The sequence below is a fragment of the Cajanus cajan genome, chromosome 2 (genome assembly GCF_000230855.2).
Source record: "Cajanus cajan strain Asha chromosome 2, NIPB_CcT2T_4, whole genome shotgun sequence".
NCBI lineage: Eukaryota > Viridiplantae > Streptophyta > Magnoliopsida > Fabales > Fabaceae > Cajanus > Cajanus cajan.
This window is the reverse complement of record NC_138518.1, coordinates 57,853,085-57,878,550: the sequence shown is the minus strand read 5'-3', so window position 1 is coordinate 57,878,550 and position 25,466 is coordinate 57,853,085. Positions and strand designations below refer to the sequence as shown.

The window sequence follows — 25,466 nt, the reverse complement described above, 5'->3', positions numbered from 1 at the left end:
AATATTATTGGAATGTTATTGCTGAGAATTTTTAAAAATGTGTTCAGTGAAATTTTAATATTTTTTAAAATATTTTAAAAGTTTAAATTAATTGAAATACAAAATAAGTTTAAAAAGTGGGTTAAAATATAACTTCTCACTTTCTTATAGAAATATAATTTTTATATTTCACCTTGGGAATTATAATAAAGTGAATCATATTGTGAGTTTTTTCAAGAATAACTTATACTCGAAAATATTTTTTTAAAAATTCTAAACAAACATGAAATATGACATTTTCAATTCAATATTATCAAGAATAGGCTTCTAATCCTTGAAACAAAGGCATTTTGTAGAGTTTGAACTTGCCTTTTGTAGGAGATTGTGTGTATGGATCATTTGTTACATTAGTAATTATAGTACAATTTGCAAACCATGTTCATGACCTTGTTCATAGATTACTCGTTGAAAAACAAGTATCAAGAGACAAAGCGCTCTATCTGCAGTTTAGGCATATTCTATTTCGTTGTAGTTCACCGTCGCATAAATCAACTCTCGACTATAATACTGAAGACAAACAAATTCCAAAGCTGATGAAAGTGCCTTAGAAAAAGAAAACATCCCCTGTTGACATTACTTATGGTTTTTGTTTTCCGTGCTTTGTCTTTTGTTTTCCACATGATAGAACAAACAAAAAAGCCTTACCAAAGACTTTGACGATGATATTTGCGAGAACCATATGTTGACATGATCATTTGTATGAACAAGGGAAGTTGAAGCATTGCAAATAGAGCAACTGGGACACATGCCAGTAGGGAAATTGGAATTGACACCCATTTTAGTCTATCCCTTAACAACAAATCCAGAGCTGCACCAAATGCTATCATTGCAGTTACTATAGCAAAGAACAATGAAGCCAAACCCAATATTATTCTCTCGGGTAATCTCCTGAGAAAATCCTCTTCAGCATAATGTGCCGTTAGGATTGATAGAAACATCAGAAGAGAAACCATGGAGGAAAACAAAGCTAATGTATCTGACACAACAAAGACCATGAATGTGTTATCTGACAAGTATATTGGAAATCCTTTCTCCTGGTTGTTTCCTCCAGGTACAGTTATAGAAGCAGCAAAGACAACTGTAGCAATAAGAGTTGCCACCAACATACAAGAGTTTGATGTATCCTTCATCCAGTTCTTTGCTTCTTCAAGCAAGGGCTCATGCTCTTCCCTGAACAATTGCCAAGGTGTTTTACCATCTTCGTTTTTAAGTTCTTTATGAAGAGGGTGATCCCATTTCTCTACTTCCTGTTGGACATTATGATACAATGTTATCAATGTCTTGATATAACTGAAGTTCAAAATTACTAAGGGGGTTATGAGATAGATTAAACCTTAAACCACTGTAACTCTTTTTGCATTTGAAAGGCTGCACCAGAAATTGATGCCAGTTGAGAAGAAGCAAACCTTGCTGCTACATGTGATGTGGTGTTCTGTGATTCGTCTATTGCCAACATTAGAAATTTGCAAATTATAGGCATCTTGCATAGAAGACTAAAAACCTTCTCTTGCCGATTCTTGATGGCTATTTGAGCTACAAATCCTTCATTTGGTATGTGAGTCCAAACCAAATCAGGAAAAAACTGAAAACAAACCCGTAGAATTTCTACTATGCCGGATGTTGTGGCATTGAAAACAATGTCTGCACTCACAAAAGACTGCCAGAATTGAGAATCATTTGTGGTTGAAACCTGTGTGCAAACAAATTCCACCAATCTCACAGCAGATGTGTGTCTCAACTTTGCCTCTCTGACTAGCTTTATGCCAGGAACTGCATATGAAGTTTTGTATTTTTTTAATTAAAACATAAAAAGAAAAGGAGAAACCAAGAGTTTAAGGATAACTAGAAATGCCCTTTTGGACAAGCATAACATACCAATATTCTGAATTCCATTCCATATTATTCCAAAACAAGATTGGTGATGGCTTGAATCCCCATAAGAATCTTTCAAATCTCCTCTCAGATGACTTGGTGGCGAATAATCAAGTCCATCTGGAACACCTAATATAGTTGAAGAAGAGGAAAGTTAAATTTCAGTAAGGCAGAAGTATATTACAATGAAGTATGGTAAGAAAAGAGAATAATATCTAAAGTGGGTACTTACAGTGGTAAATGCATCTTTTCCAATACCCAAGCTTATTTCCACTTGGGAAGTCTGAGGGCATTTTTGACAAAACATTAAGTATAAGGCTTCCATTTGAATCTGTGAGAGTAGCCAAGTTTGGGTAAAGCTGGAGAAGATAAATAGTGATATCTGCATATGGAAGAGCCCAAAAAATAGTTATAGAAGAATATAAAGAACTAGATGCAAACATATGAATAATAATGTGTTTTATTTTATATACTTTGTTATTAAATTAGCAAAATTGATAATTATCCTAAAGAAGCATGAAGCAGAGGGTTTGTGAATTGTGTGGATGTGCTTGAATACTTTGGTAACCTAGTTATATAAATTTGTAGTGCAGAAAGCTTGAAAACACATGTACATATAGCATTTTATTTTACCATGAAATCCTGCAGCAGTAAGCAAAGCAACAAGTTGACTAGCAGAAGGGCCAGAGAATGGACAACCAGGTCTCTCATCTGTAGTATTCAAAACAAAGTACCAGACCATCTCTTTGCATCTAGCAGAGGTAATACTATAGATAAGTGGTGTGAATCCTTTAAAGTCAGTTTGTTGTGTCAGAGAAGGATTTTTACCCACCAGTGCCTTGGCAGCACTTACGCTTTCACCCATTGCAACATAGTGCAAGCAAGTACAACCCATCAAGTCCAACTCTGCAAGTACTTGTGCAGGCACATGTTGCACCAACTTCTCAACAATTTGCCACTGCCCTCCTACAGCTGCAACATGCAATGCAGTCCTACCAAGTATGGTGATCTTTGCAGTCAATGCACTGGGGTCGTTGTCAAGAAAAGCCTTTGTAGCTTTCCAATCTCCTTTTAGTATTGCTATGTGCAAAGGGTGGTAGTAATTGTGGTCAAATCCCCTAGCTTCATAATTGCAACAATATTAGTTCCTATTGATACAGGAAAATATAATGGCTAAAAGACAACTTTTCTTTGCAAATGTTTTTATGTATGTTCTTAATCTCAATGTAAACTATGAATGCTCTCCTCTGAATCAAGTATGCTTATAAAGAAGATTTGGATATATCATGATTTGAAGCAAGCTTCTCAACTGACGGAGATTAGACTTCAAATTAAAAAAATAAAATAAATCGAGAGTGGTGGATATATTTTTCTTGCTAAACTTTAGTCTCTTTTTTTGCATTTATTTGATATAAAATAGTCATTTTTCTTAGGTTTAAAGAAGATTTTAGTCATTCCAGTTTTCCTTAATATTGGTTTGGTCCTCATAATATGTGCTTGGGCATTATCAACAATCCAAGTATATACCCCTATATATAGCATCAAGCCTTGTATCTTTTTATTTATTTGGATTTCAGCCTCAATAGTTTTACTCATCAAAAGCAAATGCTTCCTATTTTTATTTTTTTTAAGGACTACAGCCATGTTTCACTTGAAACAATTTGTTTGAGTATTTAATGTCGGAGCATACTCACAACTCAAATTCGAGACATCTAGTTAAATTAAAAGAACTCCCTATCTCTAGTGCCATAGTCTAATTTATCAAGATATTGGTCTGGTTTCTGGTATGAAACTATAGGTAGATGTACTGAAAATTATAAAATATAAATGTATATATAGCGAATCACATACCGAACTCATTAGCAGCAGCCTTAACATCATCGAAAGACATGAGTGGACTTGAATCCGTGATTGCAATTTTTACTGCAAAACTTTATAATGTTTTGCAAGCTGATTCAAGCACAAGCAGAAGCTGCAGAAGGTGATATGAATCAAGCACAAGCAGATTCGTTCATCATTTCCACATATAAGAGTTGGAGATGCTTTCCGTGAGAACAACGCAAAGTTGGAAGCTCTTCTATTCCTGCATTCAATTGCATTAGTTTGTAAATTCTATATATTCTTTACATTCAGAATGAAGGACATGTAACACTTCAAGTATTAGTTCTGCCAGTTCACCATACATTCTTTCTTGCTTTTAACATTTGTTTATGTATCATGAACTGTGATATGTTAAATTAAATGTTAAATGTTAATATGTGCAAGTTAAATGGACTTGTTACTTTTTTAAAGACTTTAAAAGCAGAATACTGGTTGCTGATTCACACTTCCACTACCTCACTTTGTTATGGACAATATGGTTTGTCTAGAAAAGAGTAAAAGTTATACCTGTCTTCTTAATATGTTTCACTAACATGTTTGTCAATGCTTGGAAATACGTGAGTTTTGGTTTTAGTATTTTTTTTTTTAAATTAGTATTTTCATATTGTGATATATAGAACAAATGTTTGTATTTATATAATTAAAATTTATAATAAATAAATATTTTAAATATATAAATTATATTTTGAATTTGCAATGAATAATATAAATTTTGTCATGAGATTATTCTCAACAACTAGTCATTTTCTTCTTAATGAAGCTTCTAAATTGGCTTTTATTATATCAAATCGCCGCAAACACTCCTATTTTCAAGTTACTTCCTAACCCAATGTTACTTTTTTGTTAGACATACCTTATGTTACTTATAAGGTAAATGTATGTTTTCTTACGTAAAACCATGGCTAATTCAATAATAATTAAGTTTAAAGTAAATTTTGAAAGAGTCTTTTTTTTCTTAAAAGAAAATGGTATGTATTAAGTCTTTTTTTGTCTATATATGAGTTATTTTTGTTAATATATGTGACTTTTTCATTTTATAAAAAATAATAATAACATTTTTTTAGTAGACTTAAAGTTTAAGTTTTAATAACTTTATCTTTGGATCAATCCTGTGGAATGACCCCATATGATGATGTTATTAAACAAAAATTGCTATTTGTGGTTACATACATTTTTTGTTTAAATATATTTATAGTATTTTACGTTTGAGTTTTATATTTTTTTTATTTTTCAAATTTAAAATTTGTGTTTTTAGTCTATATAATTTCAAAAAATATTATATTGATCGCTCAAAATCTAAGTTTATATTTTTAATCCCTAAAATATCAAAATCTAAGTTTATATTTTTACTAAATTATTTTTTTAAAATTATAAGGACTAGAAGATAAATTTTAAATTTAAGATAGTAAAATAATATTTTTTAAGACTAAAATTACAAATGTTCAATTTGGGAGGATTATTATATATATATATATATATATATATATATATATATATATATATATATATATATATATATATATATATGAATATATATGAGGAGTAAAAACATGATTAAGCTTTTTTTATTTATTCACATCGTGGTTACATATTTCACAAAGTAAAAAATCAATCAAAATAGTTTACTAAACCGATTGACGCTTTTATAGTTATTTTCCTCATACCGGAACAAAGGGATTTGAAGAAAAAATAAGAAATAGTTATAAACATAGTAGAACATCATGAAGTTTTTCTTCATTATTTTGATCCGCTTTAAATATCTACCATTTGGCAAGGATCACAAAGAAAAAAATTAATCAACATGGACCAAAAAATGAGAAATTTCATACCAGAGTGAAGCTATAAACATCGCAGAAACTCATGTAGTTACTGCTATAAACATGGAAGATGTGCCCCTTGCTAGCATTAGCAATAAGCATTTATTCTTCATTGATTTAAGAAACAGAATGAGAAAGGGGTTCAAATGAGCAAGAATGAAAACCAAAGCTTTCAGAACCTCTCTTCTACTTTTTAAATCCAAGGTTACTAAATGTCTCTTTGACCAAATCACTGCGAGCCCGAGCATAATCAGCTTTGTCTCTAGTGGAAGATATCTGTGATCTCTTATCATAAGGATCGTTGCGAGCCAAGTTCTCATAAGGGGAAGTGTAACCATACTTCTTTTTCAACGTCTCCATGACAAAATCATTGCGAGCTTTGGTTCGAGCCTGTTGGGGTGCAACATTGACATAAGAAAGGTGCGCCCCAACAGCAAGAATGGCAGCACCAGAGAGGAAGCATGCTATGGTCATGGCCAGTTTCTTAGGTGTTGAGGGAAAGCACAGCACCATTGTTTCAACCACCTACAACATATTTCATCAACTATTAAGTGAACACACATCAATAACTTGCATTAAACTGTAATGATTGAACTCTAGAACTCTTAATGCTACTCATGAATTAACCATTTCAAAAGTTTATACTTTGTGAAGGCACAAACAATTTTATACCATCCCATTTTTCATAACATAAATGCACCATTCATTACTGCATGACAGTTACACAGAATCAAAGATTGCAATAGGCACTGTGTCAAATCTCTGGTCCTTGTTTTAAGGGGTTTAATTAATAATTTAAAAACATTATTTTTTTTTATTTCAAAATGAAAATAGAAACAAATCAATAACCCTGTTATGTTAAAACAGCGGGCATTTTATCAAACATGTGGAGTGCATCATCAAAGACAAAGAAGCGAAATTTTTAGCAGATGCAACATGATTCCACCAAACCATAGGCGAATCAAAAATTGACTTGACTATGATATGAATTCAGATGTTTAGATTTATCAATGGAAACATAAATGTGAAGAATTTAAACATGCAATCGAATTTGGTGCATTTTTTGAAAAGTGATTAATTGTGTACCGGTGGAACTGCAGAATCACGTTGGTAATAAGCACTTTATTATTATACAGCGGAAATTCTACTAAAGTGTTTCCTCCTTTCCTTCCATCTACACTTCTCTCTCATTTATTTTTCTTCCTCAAAATGCTACAATTGTGCACCTCCTTCCTTCTCGCCTCATGATAATTTATTTGAGACTTTTTAAGCATGTTCTTAAATTAAAAAAATAATAATAAATAAATAAATAAATAATCTATACCAGGGATTTTCAATAACAACCTTAATTTTCACATTGTTTTTACTATTATACCTTTCTGTTTTAAAAAATTAAAAAAAATAATATTTTTTTATCAAATCTAAGAACTTAAAACTAATAAATTAACTATAACACCAATTAAATCAATATACTTTTATTATTTAATTTTTATTTTTATTTTATTTTTAATAAAAGAACAAAGCGTTTCGACCCTATTACTATTACTAATAATAATAATAATAATAATAATAATAATAATAAACGAATCTTTCATCACGTAATTTTTTTTAGTTGAATTATTAGAATTTTCATATTTTTATATATAAAACATTATGTCACAGTATTTTTAGGTTTTTTTTTTTCAAAAGAATTTTTAAAATTTTTTAACTTTGTATCTAATTCAATTTTTATTTATTATAATTAATTATAAATTAAATTTTAATATTTTAAAATAAATTATCAATTAATAAAAATAACCATGAATTATAAAATAAATTATTTATCATAAATCTAAAATCAATTTTTATATATAAAATATGAATAAATATTTTTGTATGAGAATCTTTTTTTAGATTTTTTATGAAAACTTTCTAAGAATTTTTTAACTTCATATCTAATTTTATTTTTATTTATTATAATTATTTATGAATTAAATTTTAATATTTAAAATAAAATCATTTATAAATAGTGCTATAATATAGATTATTTGTTATAAATTTAAAATATAATTTATATATTTAAAATTATCTATTTATAACCCCAAGCGTGTGGTTCAGCGGTAGGGGTTGATCCACGCTTAAGCAAGGTCAGGGGTTCGAATCCTGCCTTGTGTATGCAGCCGCGTTAAATCTTGGGGCCAGCTATCCCACCCTTTGAGGTGCCTCCAACGTAGCGAGGAGATTAGTCACTGCTGTCGGCGGTGGATACTCCAGGAACGAACCTAAAAAAAAAATTATCTATTTATTTAAATTTTAAATATAAATTATATATTTAAATATAACATTTATTTATATACATAATTAATTTTAAATTTTAGTTATATATAATAAATATTTAGCCTTTAAATTATATATACTAAAATATTAGTTATCATAAATTCTCAAAAAGATATTTAAGTTTTAAACCGTCATAAACTAAATCAATTTTTTTAAAATTTAAAGATCTAATTAATTATGCTTTTTAGTTGAAAATCTTAATCGAAATTTCTCGAATAGCTTATAAACCAACAGAATAATTTAACTAATTTTAATGATAGCCGTTCTTTCAAACTATTTTGGTCCATAATTTTGACCATTTTCGTACATAGAATACTAAAAGATGATAATGCACCGCAAAAAAAAAAATACTTAAACATCATATAATATATTTTGATTTTATTAATGAGATTTAGTCCGGTGGAAGACTCAAATCCCTACTAAAAATGCATCTATGCTTAACAATTAACTGCAATTAACTGTGAAAAAATATTGTACCATTAAAAAAATATTATAATATTTAAAATAAAATAATAAGAACAATAGTTAGTAATATTACCTCCAATCATTTTTCGTGTGATTCCAAAAGGCATTTAATACTCTCAAGACATGCCATCAACAAAATCCTAATTAGAAATCACGGAAAATAAACTCTTCTTCCAAGAAATATTAGGTCAGCTAAAAGCTATGGTTGTGTTTAGATAAAGAATGCTAGAAATTTAGAATTTTAAAATTTAAATTCCTTTAATTTTAATTTTTACTATTTATTAAATATTTTATTTGGATAAATTAATTCAAAAATTTTAGTTTTTTTTATTTTTAATTTGGATAGGAAAATTTAATTTATTCTATATGAAAAATTGATTTTAAATAAACAGATATAAATTTTTAAATTAAATATCATAAAAAAACATTAATTAATTTTTATATATTTAATAATTAAAACAATTAATATTAGTAAATATTTTATAATTTTAAAAATTAGAAATTATTAATATTTTTATCAATGAAAGAGAACAAAGAGAGATGGAAGAGTCATGGATACGAGAGAGGAGAGAATAAAGAAAGAGGAAGAGATGTAAGGGGAAAAAAAAAGACAAAGGGGAGAGAGAGAAGTAGGGGTGAGCATAAAACCGAGACCCGAACCGAACCCGAAAAACTCGATAAAAAATATTACTTTTGGGGTGGGTTCGGGCAGGTTTTATGAGTAAATCGGGTTAAAATTTTGATTTTATACGGATTATATTGGGCAGGTTTGGTTTTAAATTTTTAAACTCGCTAAAAATCGAACCTAATCGAAAATGAGATAAGTTTAAATTTTTATTACTTTTGTATAACTAAACAACAATAGTCCAAACTCAAAAGTCTTTATTTCAAGTATAATCTAGTCATCAATTTGTAACTTTTTTTTTCTTTTTCTCATAACCTAGATATTTCTTTTGTCTTCTCCTTCCTCATTCAATTTCTCAACACACCAGTCTACTTTTAGATTTTTCTTTTTGTTTCTTTCTTTATCTTTCTTTTTCATCTTCCTATTTTCATTTTGAGTACAACTTGTGCGACAATGATTTCTTATAGATTTTGTAATCTAACTTTAGATTTCTTTTGCATGTAACAATTATAAATTTTGTTATCTTTTATTTTTGCTTCTTTAGTTTGTAAATGTTTCATTTACGAATCTACTTACATCATCTATTGTTTCATTTAGTAGTCGTGGCACAGATAGGAAATAGATGGAATTGGTCATGTACCATTCCATGCATTCTCGTGTGTGAAACAATGGGTCTTGCATTGGATAACCCATCAATGTGTGCTCACGTTTATTGTTTCATACGTCGACCCATTAGAAGTGGCCAGAACAGTTTGTTCTAGATTCAGAACAACTCGTTCTGGTTCCACTGATCATGTTTTAATTTTGAATCCGGAACGGGCTATTCTGATTCTACAACAAGCCATTCTGATTCTAGAACAAACCATTCTGATTCATTCGTCATGTGTTATTTTTGAATCTGGAACAGCCCATTCTAATATCAAAACGACCAGTTCTGAACGTGAACAGTAAACAGTGCTAGTTTGGTAAATAAATTCGCACAGTTGTTATTTGGGTAAATTTTTTTAAAATAATATTATTTCAGTAAAAAAAACTCAATTTCAAACTCTTCATTCAAACAAAACATCTCACTTCAAAACATTTAAAATTCTTTTAAAAAAAAGGAATTACTCCCTTAAATCTCTCATTCTAACACACAAGTACAAATGCAATTTGTATAAGTCACCTCAAGACCTCAACATTAAGTAACATGGTATCCGTATCAAAAATATTCAGAGGAAAAATGAGCTTATGAGACAACCTATGGTACAACAAAACCTGGTAAGTGTGGAAGAATCAATATACAAATAAAAATTTGAGACCCCTCTTTTGTATACAACTTGGGACAAGGAGCAAGGCAAGGACACAAAATCGCACTGCAAAATGACACATAATGTGTCAGTATCAGGGTCTAAAAATCCAGCATGATATATAAACCAACACAAATGGACCTTTCCCTCATGGCATTGATTCAGCAACCTTCAGAAGCATAGTGGAATTGTCAAGTTAAATTCAGTTAAGAGTTATGCTATTTCTGCTCCAACAACATATCCTACACTTTGTATCACTTGGCAGTAAGTAGTAACCAAACTGGCTGCAATTGAGGGCAAAAAACATTGCAAGCCACATATCAGATGATGTGAATCAGAAAATTAAGCTCAGATATCAGAAGTTTCAATTAACATTCAAGTCAACATCCAAGGCTTTTCATTATGTCAACCAACTCATTGATCACAGTTCCAGGATCAGCATGTGATCCAGCAAGGTTGATTGCATGATACTCCAACCCTTTCCACCTTGCAATATACGCAAAATGGGGGCGTCTGAATTGGCTGCTAATGATCTCCAGAATCACAGTTTTAGGCAATGCAGATACAATATGAGTAAGACCAGCGCCATGCGCGCCGATGATGACCGATGCATCTTGAATGGCACGCACCTGATCCTTCATAGACATGTGAGCAAACAAGCCATTGACAAGGTTAACTTTACACCCTTTAAAACCAGATGACCAACCCTTCAAGGATTCAAAGACTTCTTGCTCGTTACTTAGCCGCGATTCAACTTTACCACCATGGCGTGGATGAGCCAAGTAATCTTCGCGGCGAACAAAGAGGACATTGTGTCCAAAGAGGGGTTTTCTACCGCTGTGTATGTTTAATGGTAGCCCAAATGCTGCTCTGATCATTTCTCCAAATTCAGAAAGGCGTGCAGTTTTGTGGTCATCAGGCTTTTGCCACAGTTCTTGTGCAGGAGCACCATAACAATCTATGTCCTCTGTTAGTCCTTTAAACAAGGCTGTTTCATATCCCAAAGGAGAGAGAATGGCATGGCGAAAACAAACTGAACCACTGAAGTTTTTGGCATATCTAAGGCTTGAGAATAATGCTTTCCATGTCTCTTCAAGAGGAGCCTGAATTTTTTGGAGGAAACTAGTAAGTTAACAGAGGTTTCTGCCAATTTCCATATTTGTCAACAAGGTAAACAAAACTAACCAATAAGTAAAACTTAGTACATGTGTGTTCATACAATTTACGAAGGATGAAGGTTATATTTAAGCAACATAATTAACTTGCTAACTTAAAAATGAAAATAGAAAAAATCAAAATCAAAACAATGGTGTCCAACAAAAAACTCATAATAATCATGTTGTGAGACTTGACAAGAGAGTTTCTACTTGACTTGGAAGTTTAGAAGATTTTACTTGGATTGGTAAACCATGTGGCAAAATTCAATCCCTCCTTCCTAAAGAAGAATAAAATACCAAAATTATGGAACAGGCTTTGGAAATGCAAAAGTAATAGGAGAGGCTAGACACGTTAAAAAAAACACTAGGTCAATTTGACATCAATATTTTAGATTATAGATAGTGAGTAAATGGTCATTTTGATTTTGATTATAGAAAGACCTTTCTTGTTAGTCTTTGAAACTAAGAAAATATCAAATAAGCCCCTTAAATACAAATTGACTATCACATCAGTCCAAAATTCAAAAAGACGTGTGATTAAAGTGATAATATACATTTAAAGGCCAAAATGACAATAATTATTCAAGTTTAAGGACTATTTGATATTTTCTTAATTTCAAGAACTAATGTGATGGCGCTCACTACTTTCATGGACCAAAATGACTATTAACTCTCTAGATAATATTTAATCTTAACTTTCCTACCAAAAAAGTCAAGAAATACAAAGATACTTCATCTATTGATTCCTTTTATTTAGATCACGAAACCAAGCTTGATCCAATCAGTTCCTTTCATGGAATGAAGCAAAAAGCAGCCAGATTCTAGAAGAACACCCAATGTTATCAATCTCAACAAATAATTATTAATTTCAGATTGGGTTACAAAAATTACGGACATAGTTTATAATCTCTTCTTAAATTCTTCACATCTCGGTAGTCCTTTTCAATTTTTGTATCTCAAAATCTTACATTCCACCTCTACTTTGGATGCTTAATCAATAGCTGATGCCAAAATTTCTTTGAAGAGGTCAAATATATGCAAACCAACAGCACCAAAGATACTGCATGCTTTACATTCTTTTATGTTTTCATATGATGCAAACTAGAATGTTGAAAGTGAACAAAACAAACTAACAAAACCAGTCATGCATACCATACAGTGGCCGTCAACAAAGATCAAATGAGGTCGATTAGGCAGACCAGTGACCCTAGAAGAAACATAAGCACTGTACCAGTCAGTAACAGTGTGAAATAGATTTGCATACTCAAAGCGTGTCACCAGAAGTGTCGGTTCCTCAATCCACTGCAGGTAGAAACCCTCATGTCAAAAACACATAAAAGCAAACATTCTACAAAGAAATATAACAAGACTACGTTAAATTACGTCAAAAGGAGAAGGCAATTGTTTAAATTAAAAGCTAAAAACAGAGTGAAAGTATAGAGGGAATGATAAGTTTTATTAATTGAATTTCGCATAAACATTTATTATAGAAATATGAGAATGATTGCATCTCTAAGTAAGTCTCTTATCCCCTAAACTTGATATAGAATTTGTTTGGATACGTACTATGAAATGCTGTTGAAAGTTTTTCCATTGAAAAATACTCTTTATTTTTAGTTAAAAAAAACTTTTAGAAATGTTTCTAACTTGTCCAAACAGATTCATTGAATAAAGCCATGTTTATGCCACTCTTTGGTGTTCTCTTCAAGCCTTCTTCAAGGGAATTGCTGTCTCTAATAAGCAGAAAAATGGGAAGGACTTGCTGCATTCTTAATTTGTTTGATTATTTTTGCATTACTTTCCCTATTTTGGAGAATATCTTATCCTCCCTCATAACTATCAAAATAAATTACTCCCTCGTAACCGATCAGACCCAACCATTGCATTAAACCCTCTACCGAATCAGAAAGAAAACAAAACACATTTATCTCCCCCCTAACAGGAAACACAATTTAATGAATCTCAAACTCAGATAAGGTAATAAATTAACAATGAATTTCCATAACGAATCCTAATCCAGAATCATCAAAGACAAGAAAAAATAACGACCAAAGTCATAAACTCCACAACAAGATAAGATACACACTCGAAGGTCAAAATAAGAAAGGTTAAAACTTAGATACAATTCTTTATTTTTATATATGTTCGGTGTTGTTCTCCGATTAAAATTGAAATTTTCCTCGATAAAATATGTAAATGCATATTAATGAGATAAACATTAAATGCAAGTGCATGTTTCCAAGATAAAATTTTACTAATTCTAATTTGAGAACAACACTAATCACATTTCAGAAATTATACCTATGTTTTGTCCAATTAAAAACCCTACAACTCTCACCCCAACCACAAACACCCACATGATCAAAGCCATAAAAACCTTCACTTTCCACTCCCCTCGCTTCATCACATTCAAAATCCCTCCCCCCCCCCCTCCCTCCCATATCTAGCCTATCATCATCACCAAAGCCAAAAACGAAAACTAGAAAGAAAAAAAAAAAAAAAAAAAAACCTCAAACTTTCACCCGAGTCCACCATTAAAAACCCTACAACTATTCAACCAAGCTTCAAAAACGGATCTGCAACCACAATTGTGCCCGCAACATCAACGCTTTTCACAGTTATGCCCACATCGACCACATTTGCCCACAATTTCCCACAATATCAGCATCACAAAACCGCAATCACAATTTTTTTTCTTATCAAATTACAACAGCCACAACGAAAATCGAACCTAGGTTCTTAATCATCACACCGACCATCGTAGTTAGCGACCACAATTAAAAACCTTGCATACAACAACCTAAGCACAAACACCCACATGACGAAAACCACAAAAAACCAAAACTTTGCACTCCCTCACCTCATCACATTCAAAATCCTTCCCCCCCACGATCCGAATCTTCCCGATCAAGTCCCTCATGGTATGTCTCGATATCTCGCCACGTGGCACAAACCGATCCAGAAACTCCCGATCAACCAAAAACTCACGCTCAACGACCCCTTCCACACCCCCATCAACCTCAAACGCACCGTTTCCAAACACCGGCAGCTCCTCCTCCTCCCCCCGCCCAATAACCGCCGCCAGCGCCTCCCCGCCGGCCGCCATCTCGATCCTCTCCGGCGCCATGCGCAGCCTCCCGCCCTCGCACACGGAGCTCCGCAGCGTCTCGCTGTGCCAGCACCGGAACCACCCCGCGCCGCCGCGCGCAAGGAGGAGGTCGCGGCGGCGCGTGAAGCCGTTCCCGAAGTAGGCCTCGCAGGAGCGGCGGCGAGGCGCCGCTCCGGGGCTCTGCGACCAGGGAAGGTAAGAAGGGAGAATGGGCCATGGCTTTGAAGAGTGCGTCTGGTTGAAGGGTGTTAAATAGGTGTGAGGATTGAGGTGTAAAAACGAAGAAGAAGAAGAAGAAGGTGGTTGTGGGGGTGCAGAAGGAGATAAGTGGTGGTGTATGAAGTAGAGGAAGAGAGAGAAGGAGTTGAGGGCGAAGAGGAAGAAGAGGATCCGAAGAAGTAACGTGTTTCTTCGGTTCATGGCTTCTTCTTCTCTCTCTCTTCTTTCTTTCTCTCTCTCCCCCTCAGTCGGAGGTTGAACCGGAAAGAGAGAGAGTAAACATGGTTTTCATTTTTCTATTTTTTTTTTCAAACCGAGACAGACCAATCGGGTCACGCCACGTGTCGCGTTAGTTTGGTCCCACTTTCCGAAGGTTTATTATTGTGTGTGTGTGTTTACTTTAGTTTACCCGAAGATGAGGCTATAAATAATAAACAAGAAATTTGTTGCCTTCTGACTCATTGTTTCGGTAGAAGTTTAGTTTCTTTTCAGGTGTTACAAATTATTTTTTAGATACTAAATATAGTATTATATTCTCATATTTAATATAAGTTGTTTTTTCGGTGCATAATTAATACTATAAGTTAAAACATGGATATTGTTAACTTTTAGGAATATAAATTATTTATATTTATTATTTTACTTAAATATATTTTAATTTTTAAATTTAGGATAAATTTATTTATTCTTTTTCAAATTTAAAATTAATTTTTCACATTTTTTATTTTAAAATATCCTTATAATAGTATCTTAGAACCCATTTAAAGTGATTTTCAGTTTTCAGCTTCAAAATTTTTTTTAAAAAAAAAATCGCAATCAGTTTTTTTTTTATATAGTTTTAGTTTTAGTTATTTTCTTGTTTTAATATTTAGTTTATTTTTGAAAGTTTCCTATTTATTATAAGATTTAGTTATATAAAATAAAATTTTATCACGTGTGCTAAAATACTATATTATTTATATTTAAACGGGGATGAAAAATAATTTTAAAACAATTAGAAATGAAAATTTTAGTAGAAATTTGATGAAAATGATAAGATTTTGTAAGATATATCATTAAGATTTAAATGGAGAAAAAATGACATTTTTATTTTATTTTGGATAAAATTTATGTTTTGGCTAATGGATTCTGATTAGAATATATTTTAAATTAATTTTTTATCAGCTATTCTAAATTTTAAATTAGTTTAATTGAAGTAATATGAGAAATACTTTAGTAAAACTAAGAATTTGAGAAATCTTTATCTTTATCTTTATGTGTATAAAAGTAGTAAAATCTACATAAATTGTACAAAAATAAGAATATAATATTTTTAAAACAATCTATCTAATATTTCCTCATCTTTCTCTTTCATATTAATTCTCAGAGTTTCATAATTCATTAATAAATTTTATAATTTTTTTGAAGTAATAATAGGTTTCATGAATCAAAATAAAATTCTTAAGTTAATATAAATTTTATAACTTACTATAATAGATTTCATAAATCAAAATAAATATCTTAACTTAATATCAATTGAAGAATTTTTTTAAAATTCTTAAAACAATTGTTAATTTTATACTTAAATTTAATCTTTATCTTAATTTACAAAAATTAAGAAAAAAAATATTTACATAAAATCTTCCACATAAATTCTATAATATAAAAACTACTTTTTAAAAAAAAAACTATCATAATTATTAATTGTTATTCGTTGAATTCATCATTTAGCATGTATAACTTTTTTAACAATAATTGGTAATCATATTCTATACTTTACTATTCCTTCAATTATTCATCGGATACATAAATATTTATTAAAAAAATATTTTATTTAATTAATTTAAAATTTAAATTTATATTTATATTTGTATATATAATCTTAATAAAAATTGTGCAAATTACTTTGTACAAATAATATATTTAATGAATAAAAAAATTGTTAATTTAATACTAATTTTTAAAATACAAAACTGTAATAAATGATAAAATTATATATTATTTAAATTTTATTTGAATATGGTGTAAACAAATTATTTGAGTATTAAAAGGATCAAAGACGCAATTAATTGTGTCTATAAAAAATATAAACCAATCACGCGATTACCATTCCTAAAACTCAAACATTAGCAACAATTTATACATATCATACATAATTTAAACTGAACTAAATGGATAAAAGACACAATTAATTAAGCCAAAACAAAATTCTTATGAAAAGTGTAATACGGTAAGTTATAGAATATTATAATTATTTTAAGTTATTTTTGTGTTTTTCAGTTGAGTTGTTGCTTTAAGTTGAGGAACTTCAAGATCTGAGAATGTTTTTATGAGTTTTAGTAGTGTTAGGAATTTATCTGGACATAAATCTAGTTTGACTCCTTAGGGGGAGAAGTACAAGGTTTTTATTTAGAATAGGGTCTCATAAACTCAAGTTCCCAAAAGTTTAGAGAGAGGATTATAGAGAGAAGGGTTCTAGTCTATGAGTTTCCTTCTGCTTAAAATTTTCTTCTCTTTCTTTCTTAATCCATACTAGTGTAATGTTATTGTTGGATTTCGGTTAATAGTTGCTAGAATCTTGTGGCTGGAATCAATTAACTAAAGTGTGGAGTTTTGAATTTCTTTTCTTCTACATCAATTTTGTATTACTCTATGGTAAGGGAAACTGGATTTATGGACTTTAATTAATTGGGTTGTGTAGTGATTCATGAGTTGTATCAATTTCATTGAGATTCATGGTTGGATTGATCAAATCGGAGTGGATTGTACATAGAGTTGGGTTTTTGGGTTCGTGAGGAAGAATGTGATGATTTCCTATGAATTGTTGTTGCATGTTGGTTTTGAGTTACTTGTGTTGAGTAAGATCATTATTTTGTGTTGCATGTGTGGTTTTGGTTGAGTTTCAAGTGGATTAGGTGATTTTTGTGATCTACATTAGTGTAGAACTTACATCGCATTGAGTGTGCCATCACGGTTGTCTTGATCATGTTACGAGTAGGACTAGTGGTGTTAGACATGAGGAAAGAGACTTGTATCAAGTTGAAATAGTGTTAAAAGTGGTTTGAATGACATTGAGCATGAAAGCACTAGGAAGTCTCAACTTGGTGACGTCGAGCTCAAAGTTAAGTGGTGCCCAACATGGTCAAACTAGAACTCTCTGTTTGGACGATGCCAGGCACCAATATGCTAACGTTGGGCGTGTCTTTGCCTTATCTTCATTGGGCATAAGTTGTGTAGCATTAGGCGTGAGTGAAACGAAGAGTTCTCTACCTAGATGATGTTGGGCATTGGGTGTGTGGCGATGAACACTAATTGTTGAAGAAAAACATGTTATTTGATTGATGAATTGTTGAATATGAGTAGAGTAGAATGTTCTATAATATGACTTAAGTTGTTTAATATTAATGTACAATGATAATTAGAAATGATGAATGGTTGAGAGTTGAAAGTAAGTTGAGTTGTATGTTGTGTGGTGGTGGTGTAATTGTGTTGCATGTAAGAAGTTGTTGCGTTGTTGAGAATGCTTTAGGTGTTTATGCATAATGTTATTGAGTTGTGTTGATCAACTTAGGATTAGAGGAGAAATTATTTTAAAGTTGTATATTCTATTATGTGGATATTGTTTTGTGGTGCTTTAAGAGTTCAATTTGTTGAAAAACCCCATCTTGAAAAGTTGACCCTTGAAATGGACAATTAAGTCTCCTCTAGGACCTTAGTTGGTACCGTGTGTAGGCAAAATTGAGACACACGTATATAAAACAACCACAGTATAGGGTCAAGTCAAACTATACTGATTATAAGTGACCAACCGAGTAAAGTACGAAGTCAAGAACTTAGTTCCTAATTGAGTATCGGAAATGTGTAGTATTTTGAGGGTATTCAATGGTTAATCCCACAAGAGGCTTAATTAAGTTAGCTAATGTCATGGTAGACTCATATCCATCTATTCTACCCTAATAATGGTACTAGACTTCCTTGGTTAAGTGGCATCATCAGATAAACCAACTTGTTGTGTTGTGGATTGATATCTAATTTGTTATTGATCTAGCAAGCCAAAAAGATCACCTTATGTTATTGGTTCAGTAGGCTCAAACCATTTAAATTGCTCATTTTGTATTATAGGAGATCTTTTAGTTGAAATGCATGACAATGCATACAATTATTGTGTTGTGCATATGATGCGGTGATTTAATTGTGTTGTTCATATGTAGTGTTGATTTGTAATGAAGTATGTTGATGTGTTGAAAATTGAGTTATTAATGTTGTGTTATTTTAGTTGACCTTGTGTTGTAGTAGATGTAATTGTAAAGTTGATAAAGTTGAATGTATTGAAATGTTGATGTTGAAAAAAATTTGAAAAGTGTTGTAAAACCATGTTCATAATCCTTGTTGTTTATGTTGTTGCCTTGAAGTGTAGGTTATTTTTGCATATTTTCATGTAGGTTAGATTACAATGATCATATGTGATATGATGACATAATAAGGATAAATATAAAATATTGTAACTGAGGTGGCTATAAGAAAGATGACAATGTTGTTTATATTTTGAATATTATTGCATAATAGTATTTTGTATAAAAGTTACTTGATTGACAACTTATATTGTATAATTTATATTTATAAGATTATTGTATCTGCATTTTATATATATATATATATATATATATATATATATATATATATATATTCATAATATTTTACCTTTATATACATAATATAAAGTATTTATATAAACAAATTCTAAATTATTAATTATTTTCACTGCTAGTGAATTATATTTAAGTATAAAAATCATGACGAATTATTTAAACAAATTTTTTTTAATATATTTTGTTGTGATTTTTTATGTACATTTAGAATCATTTTCAATAAAAAAATATTTATTTATTTATTTCATATTTAGTTTTAGTATACTTATTAGTAGGATCTAAAATAGTATCGTACCTTTTAAAATTATTTTTAATTAGTAAAATTTATTAAAATAGCCACTATTACCATTCCCATAACTTTAACATTAGCAAAACTCTAGAACAATTTCTATCAAACACTTAAATTTTTTTATATTATTCATTTTATTTATTACACTACTTACATTTTTTAAATAAAGTATTTGATCTTTAAAAAAAATGATAAGACCTCAAATTTAACTCAAAAGCATAAAATTAAAATAACAAATATATATTTCGTCTACGGAATTAAATATAGAGTTTATTTATTTACTAGAACATGATCTATTTATTATTTTTTCCTAACATATATTTTAAGTCCATTCAAATATTGCTGTATTTTATTTTAATCTCTGTAAATATTCTTTTTTGTCAGTTTTAGATCTTTGGCATTTTTTAGTGATTTTTTTTTCTGTTGTTATTAATAACTCTGGTTTGTTTGTTTTTTTTTTTTAAAGATAGGAAACATTACAAAGATGTCTGTAATGAGGATTGAACCTAGGTCTGCATGTTTCTAACTATCTCTACCCCAACCTCTCCCCTCTCAACCACTAGGTACCCTAGTGATTTAACTCTGGTTAGTTTAAGTGTTAATATGGGAAACAAGATATTAAATATTAATTAAGATAATTAATGTAAAAAATATATATTTTAAATTAATATAATTAAATTAATTTTATGTGGATAATTTAATTGAGGAATTTATTTATTATTATATAAAATAATATTATATAATTTTTTTAATTTTAATATATTATTAATATTAATTGAATTTAGCTTTTAATGCATTTTTAATATCTTACTTTTAATGTTTTTTTAAATCTTAATTTTTTAATTTTAATTTATTGTAATATAATTTATATATTACAAGTTGTAATTTTGTCTCCAATGATAAAAATAATAGAATAAAAATAAATTAAGTGTTTAAGTAAATTATAATTCTTTTATAAACATATAATTTTAAAAATAAATTAGTAAATTGAAAAGTAAGAACAATATTAAAAGTAATAAAAATTACCATTCATAATGTGTTAAAAATTAAAAAATTTATAAGTAATGATCTTATGTATATAAAATAATAAATGCATCATCTAATTAAATTATGCGAGTAAAAATAATTTAATTATCTTAATTTAAAAATATTATAATGATAAAAGAATCATAATATTATTTTATTACTTTAATTATCTTAATCAATATTTTATATTTTGTCAACCATTTTAGTATTAAGCAGTTAGTAAGAAAGAATATAAAAAGAACACTAAAAAATGATAGATTTAAAAATGCCAAATTTGTTTTACGAGAATTAAAACAAAACAAAAAGATATTTACAGGAAGAAAAGCATATTTAAACTTTTTTTTATCCTTACTAGAACATGAAATTGGAAGATCCTTCCTAAAGTAAATATTTTTGAACTGAAAAGAAAAACATGAAAATATATATTCTTCATCTAATTCATTAATTTAAGATTAAGTTATGTAAGGGATTGCAACATTTATTTTCCTTCTCTGACTAATTTGCAAATCTCCTATTGATTAATGCTAGTAAAATCAATAATCAAGATCACTTGCGGTTTCAGATCTCCAGTGTCTTGCTTTCTCAAATCCGTTGGCAAAGTTCTCAAAATCATCAATGGTTTGATCAATCTCTTCTTGATTGTTCATCACAAAGGGTCCAAATTGCACCAAAGGTTCCCCAAGAGGTTCTGCTCCAACCAAAATGAACCTAAGCAGCTTAGAAGATTTGTTCCATGCCTCTAGACCATCCCCACCAGGGCCAAGAAGAAGAATATGGTGAGAGTTTGTAGGCTGAGATTTCATGTTTCCAAAGGTACCCTCTCCTTCCAAAACATAGACAAAAGCATTCCAAGATTTTGGTATAGGTTGTTGCAAGTGACCCCCAGGTTTCAGAGAGAAGTCCAAGAACATGGTAGGGGTTCTTGTGTAGATTGGAGACTTTATACCTAGTGCTTCCCCAGCTATTACCCTAACTTTGATACCATCATCCTCAGCTTCTGCTACGTCCTTACTCAACACTTCTTGATACCTTGGTTCAATCCTAGTATAGCAGTACCAAACAAAAGTTACACAAAGATTATCTCTTATATTCATAAAGAAAATAAATTAAGTACACTATTATAAATATTATTAGTATTGTTTTTTAATTGAAATGAAATTTTATCTCAATAATATATATAAATATATATTAGTGAGGTCTGTATATTAAATGGAAATACATATCATCAAGATGAAATTATAATTCTGATTTAAGAATAATATCAACTTTATTTATGATCCTATATCTAAGTTTTGTACATTAAATAATTATTTTAAAGGACTTGGATTCTCTCATGTTAGCAACTAGCATTACAAAGTAATGTTATGAAAGATAAACATAAAGAAAAATTAATTTATCCTACACAAGTAATGGTGAGTCCTACTATGATTGTTTCATGTCTCTCTTTTAACATCACCAAACCTAACATGAGAATATGTCTAAAAATCAACAAATACAATGATGTCTTATTACATAACAAGTACTTTAAAAAAGCTTTAGTGAAAAAGTAACTACATCTATATTGGGTCACTTAAAACCTGACAAACTTTGAAACTAGCAGTGGCAATATGCTGCCTTTATTATTGAAATTACCATCATCACTAGGAATATGGATGAGAGGCACATATGCTGGCCATTTCAAACCGTTATGAACACTTGCATCATGTACCTATTCAAAATCACTTCTACTAGGGAATGGTCCATGATGGCATGGGAATCATGAGGCAAAGTGGCATGTGAAAGTAAGCAAGGTATATATTAATTCCAAAAGTTTAAATTATATTTGACCTTTTCCTATGTAGAGAGGGGAATCACTTTTTGTATCATTGATGGTAAGCATCATCCGAATTAAACTATCATTCAATGACATCAATGATGATGAGCAATGACGCAAAAAATATGTCATCTAACCCTGTAGCCAAGGCTAAGATTGTTATTTGAGTAATTGAGAAAACAGAAAAACCTAAAAGTCTTCTCCTTGATGGCTACCTCTAATACTCTTATTGAGGGATCTTTATTATTCAAATCTTATTAACGATATCCTAATCAAAATCAAATGAACCAAAAAGAATGATTTATGAAAAAAAAATACAAAATTATAAATATTGTAAATGTTGATATCCAATTATAATTAAAATTTTATCTCGATAATATATTTATATTTAATGCAGACTTCAATAATATATATTTTTATTTACTATGATGAAACTTTAATTATGTTAAAAAATAATACCAAGAATATCATAGGTAAAGTACCCAACTTTTTTCTTGGATTTAATTAACTAACATTTTATATTTGGAGGCTAGGTTGATCCACAATTGCAGACCCTTTTGGGTGCCTTGAGCTGCAGGCATTTCTGAGTGAACTATCCCTCTCCCTGCAGTCATCCATTGCAAGTCACCGGCTTCTATTGTCCCCTTGTGTCCTTCAAAGTCTTCATGTGTTATAGCTCCCTGAATGAGACAAAAGATTGTGCACTAGTAAGAAATATATGTACAAGCACAAGGGCACTTGCATAGCACCTTCACAACTTTAGGTACAAGTTGGTAGTAGCTTAGTTTTATTCTAGAAGCAGAAACAAGACATCAACTTGTGGGGTCATTCATGTCCTTTTCCTTATGTAACCAGTTATTTTGGGCAATTCTTTAGTGGTTGTGTTTAGATGTCACTTATTAAAATGGCTGATTTGGCAATCGGGCATTAATTGTTAACTTATTTGTTGCCATACCCCCAGCACACAATTTGCAACCATGTTTGAGTTGACAATAATATCTGGTTACAGTTTCACACTTCAAATCAGAAAACCAAGTATTTAGGACATGTTTGATTCCTTTCTTACTTTTTAATTTTAAAAATTGTTTTTGAACCAATAGCACACTACTTCTCAATCATTTTTTTTTATCCAAAATCTATCAAGTTCTATAAATTGCTTTAAAAAAATGTGTTTCAAAAATCAAAACACAAAAACAACCTGGAGATATTTTTTCATCCTCTTATTTTTTATTTTCTTCAAATGTTCTTGTTCAAGTGCTTAGGGAGTATTTTCTTCTAACAACCACCTATTATTGGTATATTTTAGAAAACAGAGAACTGTTTTCCAAAAGAGTAATCAAACAAGGCCTTAGTTTCCTTTTATATTTCATTTTGTAACCCTCACCCTTATAGTCCATTAAAATAATATGTTTCTAACTTTAGAAAAGGATTCCAACAATAAAAAATAAAGATTTGTTCAGTCATCCAATGATGGCAAACAGTTATATAGGAATCATGAGATGTTTGCCATTGTGAAAATTGAGCACGAGAAGAAGTTTGTGAATTGAAACATTCAACTTGCTCTACCTGTAACATATATGTGACTGTCTCAAAGCCTGTTAATAGAAAACACCACAAAGAAGGAACAAGGAGTCAACATAGCTCAGCTGAGAAAATTTCTCAATAACAAAATAAAAATTACATAGAAAAGGCAAATTTTCAAACCTCTGTGAGGATGATCAGGAAAACCAGCAGGTGCAGTAACTGCAACGTCACAAAATTTCACAATCTCAGAAAACATACCAACACAACGTATACACATTCCCCTGTAAGAAAACAGAGCAAAAAAAACAGAGATTCTCACCTGAGAATTCATCCAACACAAGGAAGGGATCAAAGTACTTGAGCTCAAACCTGATCAAACCCAATAACAAATCAACTAAAAGACCACAACTTTGCAAAGAACGCAAACTTTTAATGCAAATTGAGAAACATGGTCTTGAAAATTTTTATTTTCATTTTTATTTTTTTTAGCATTCTCTCTTACTCACCTCCCTATGCTTCTTCTAACAACAGCACCAACACCCTCATGCTGAGGTCGTGCCAAGAGTTTCCTGGCCACAAGACGAGGCTCATTCACAATACTGCAAGCTTTTCTCTGTGGCATTATGTGAGAAGGTGCAAAACCAGAAAATCTCAATAGATAGATTGGTGAAAAGCGTGTGTGAGGAACAAGAGAATGATGGTTGAAGGTATAAATAGGAAGGTGGCGTGGAGAGAGAAAGAGAGTTACCCTTTGAAAAGGTCAAAGAGAATGAGAATGAAAGTGGTGGCATTGCTTGAAGTGAAGGAACGTTTGGTTTCTTTGTTTTGTTCTGTGGGTTTCTGTGAACGTCAGCATAACGCACTGATGATGTGCAGTTCCAGGGGATCCATCTCACCCATTACATGACTGCCACGTGGATCCTTTTTGTTCAAACTGAAACCTCCGAAAAAGGAAAAAGGAAAAAGGAAAAAGAAAAAAGAAAAAGAAAAAAATCTTCAGCAGTGCTATCTAGTTCAGCACGAAAATGAATTGCACCAAACCGAACACGCAATGCAAATGTGGAAAGATTCATTTTTTCAAATGAATATTTGAAATTTGGAATTCAGTAAGCATGTTCTTTGATGAATGATTTTCTACATGGTCAGCTAACCAAGATTTATCTCTGATAATTTTTTTAAAATAATTATTATTCCGTCATTTTTATAAGAGTTATATACTTACTTAATTTATGATTAAAGAAGTTAGTTAATTGGTTTATATTTTTTTAAAACTACACATATCATTAATCAGACTCTTACTTACCTTGTTAACTATACTTATTAGATAAATTACAAGAAATAACATTAAATAAAAGTAGTTTTGGTAAAAAAAAAAAATAATATAAGAGATATGTTAC

The 25,466-nt window shown here is 30.5% G+C and overlaps 3 protein-coding genes and 1 long non-coding RNA gene across 5 annotated transcripts; all 4 read right to left on the bottom strand.

Annotated features, from left to right (window-relative positions):
* Window positions 1-268: 268 nt before the first annotated feature.
* On the bottom strand, window positions 269-4,246 carry LOC109789839 (uncharacterized). 2 transcript variants are annotated; one of them, XM_020348875.3, is made up of 7 exons: window positions 4,095-4,246; window positions 3,763-3,994; window positions 2,545-3,033; window positions 2,144-2,293; window positions 1,915-2,040; window positions 1,373-1,809; window positions 269-1,286 (listed from the first exon to the last, which is right to left on the bottom strand). In XM_020348875.3, the coding sequence occupies exons 2-7, from the start codon at window positions 3,800-3,802 to the stop codon at window positions 681-683; spliced, it is 1,848 nt and encodes a 615-aa protein (XP_020204464.1). In that variant the 5' UTR covers window positions 3,803-3,994; window positions 4,095-4,246; the 3' UTR covers window positions 269-680. The 2 variants fall into 2 exon arrangements, with proteins under 2 accessions (XP_020204464.1, XP_082924632.1); XM_083068506.1 differs by having other exon boundaries at window positions 3,763-4,166.
* A 1,348-nt stretch (window positions 4,247-5,594) lies between these two features.
* LOC109789843 (uncharacterized) lies at window positions 5,595-7,342 on the bottom strand. The gene is made up of 2 exons (XR_002238873.2): window positions 6,696-7,342; window positions 5,595-6,134 (listed from the first exon to the last, which is right to left on the bottom strand). It is a non-coding gene; the product is annotated as an uncharacterized LOC109789843 (long non-coding RNA).
* Window positions 7,343-10,166: 2,824 nt separating this feature from the next.
* Window positions 10,167-15,075, bottom strand: XYLT (beta-1,2-xylosyltransferase). The gene is made up of 3 exons (XM_020348873.3): window positions 14,322-15,075; window positions 12,614-12,763; window positions 10,167-11,407 (listed from the first exon to the last, which is right to left on the bottom strand). The coding sequence occupies exons 1-3, from the start codon at window positions 14,988-14,990 to the stop codon at window positions 10,685-10,687; spliced, it is 1,542 nt and encodes a 513-aa protein (XP_020204462.2). The 5' UTR covers window positions 14,991-15,075; the 3' UTR covers window positions 10,167-10,684.
* A 6,056-nt stretch (window positions 15,076-21,131) lies between these two features.
* LOC109789841 (pirin-like protein) lies at window positions 21,132-24,766 on the bottom strand. Its single transcript, XM_020348878.3, has 6 exons — window positions 24,576-24,766; window positions 24,389-24,438; window positions 24,250-24,288; window positions 24,112-24,140; window positions 23,059-23,225; window positions 21,132-21,773 (listed from the first exon to the last, which is right to left on the bottom strand). Exons 1-6 carry the CDS (start codon window positions 24,689-24,691, stop codon window positions 21,266-21,268), a joined length of 909 nt encoding a protein of 302 aa, XP_020204467.1. The 5' UTR covers window positions 24,692-24,766; the 3' UTR covers window positions 21,132-21,265.
* Window positions 24,767-25,466: the final 700 nt, after the last annotated feature.

Coding starts and splice junctions, on each gene's coding strand:
- LOC109789839 (XM_020348875.3), bottom strand. CDS start 3,802: ATGTCTTTCGATGATGTTAAGGCTGCTGCTAATGAGTTCG. Junction 2,294..2,544: donor TACTGCTGCAGGATTTCATG/GTAAAATAAAAT, acceptor TTCCATATGCAG/ATATCACTATTTATCTTCTC. Junction 1,287..1,372: donor AAGAGTTACAGTGGTTTAAG/GTTTAATCTATC, acceptor AATGTCCAACAG/GAAGTAGAGAAATGGGATCA.
- XYLT (XM_020348873.3), bottom strand. CDS start 14,990: ATGAACCGAAGAAACACGTTACTTCTTCGGATCCTCTTCTTCCTCTTC. Junction 12,764..14,321: donor AGGATTTTGAATGTGATGAG/GTGAGGGAGTGC, acceptor TTCTACCTGCAG/TGGATTGAGGAACCGACACT. Junction 11,408..12,613: donor TTGTTGACGGCCACTGTATG/GTATGCATGACT, acceptor CAAAAAATTCAG/GCTCCTCTTGAAGAGACATG.
- LOC109789841 (XM_020348878.3), bottom strand. CDS start 24,691: ATGCCACAGAGAAAAGCTTGCAGTATTGTGAATGAGCCTCGTCTTGTG. Junction 24,141..24,249: donor TCCTGATCATCCTCACAGAG/GTTTGAAAATTT, acceptor TTCTATTAACAG/GCTTTGAGACAGTCACATAT. Junction 23,226..24,111: donor CAGTCACATATATGTTACAG/GTAGAGCAAGTT, acceptor TGTCTCATTCAG/GGAGCTATAACACATGAAGA.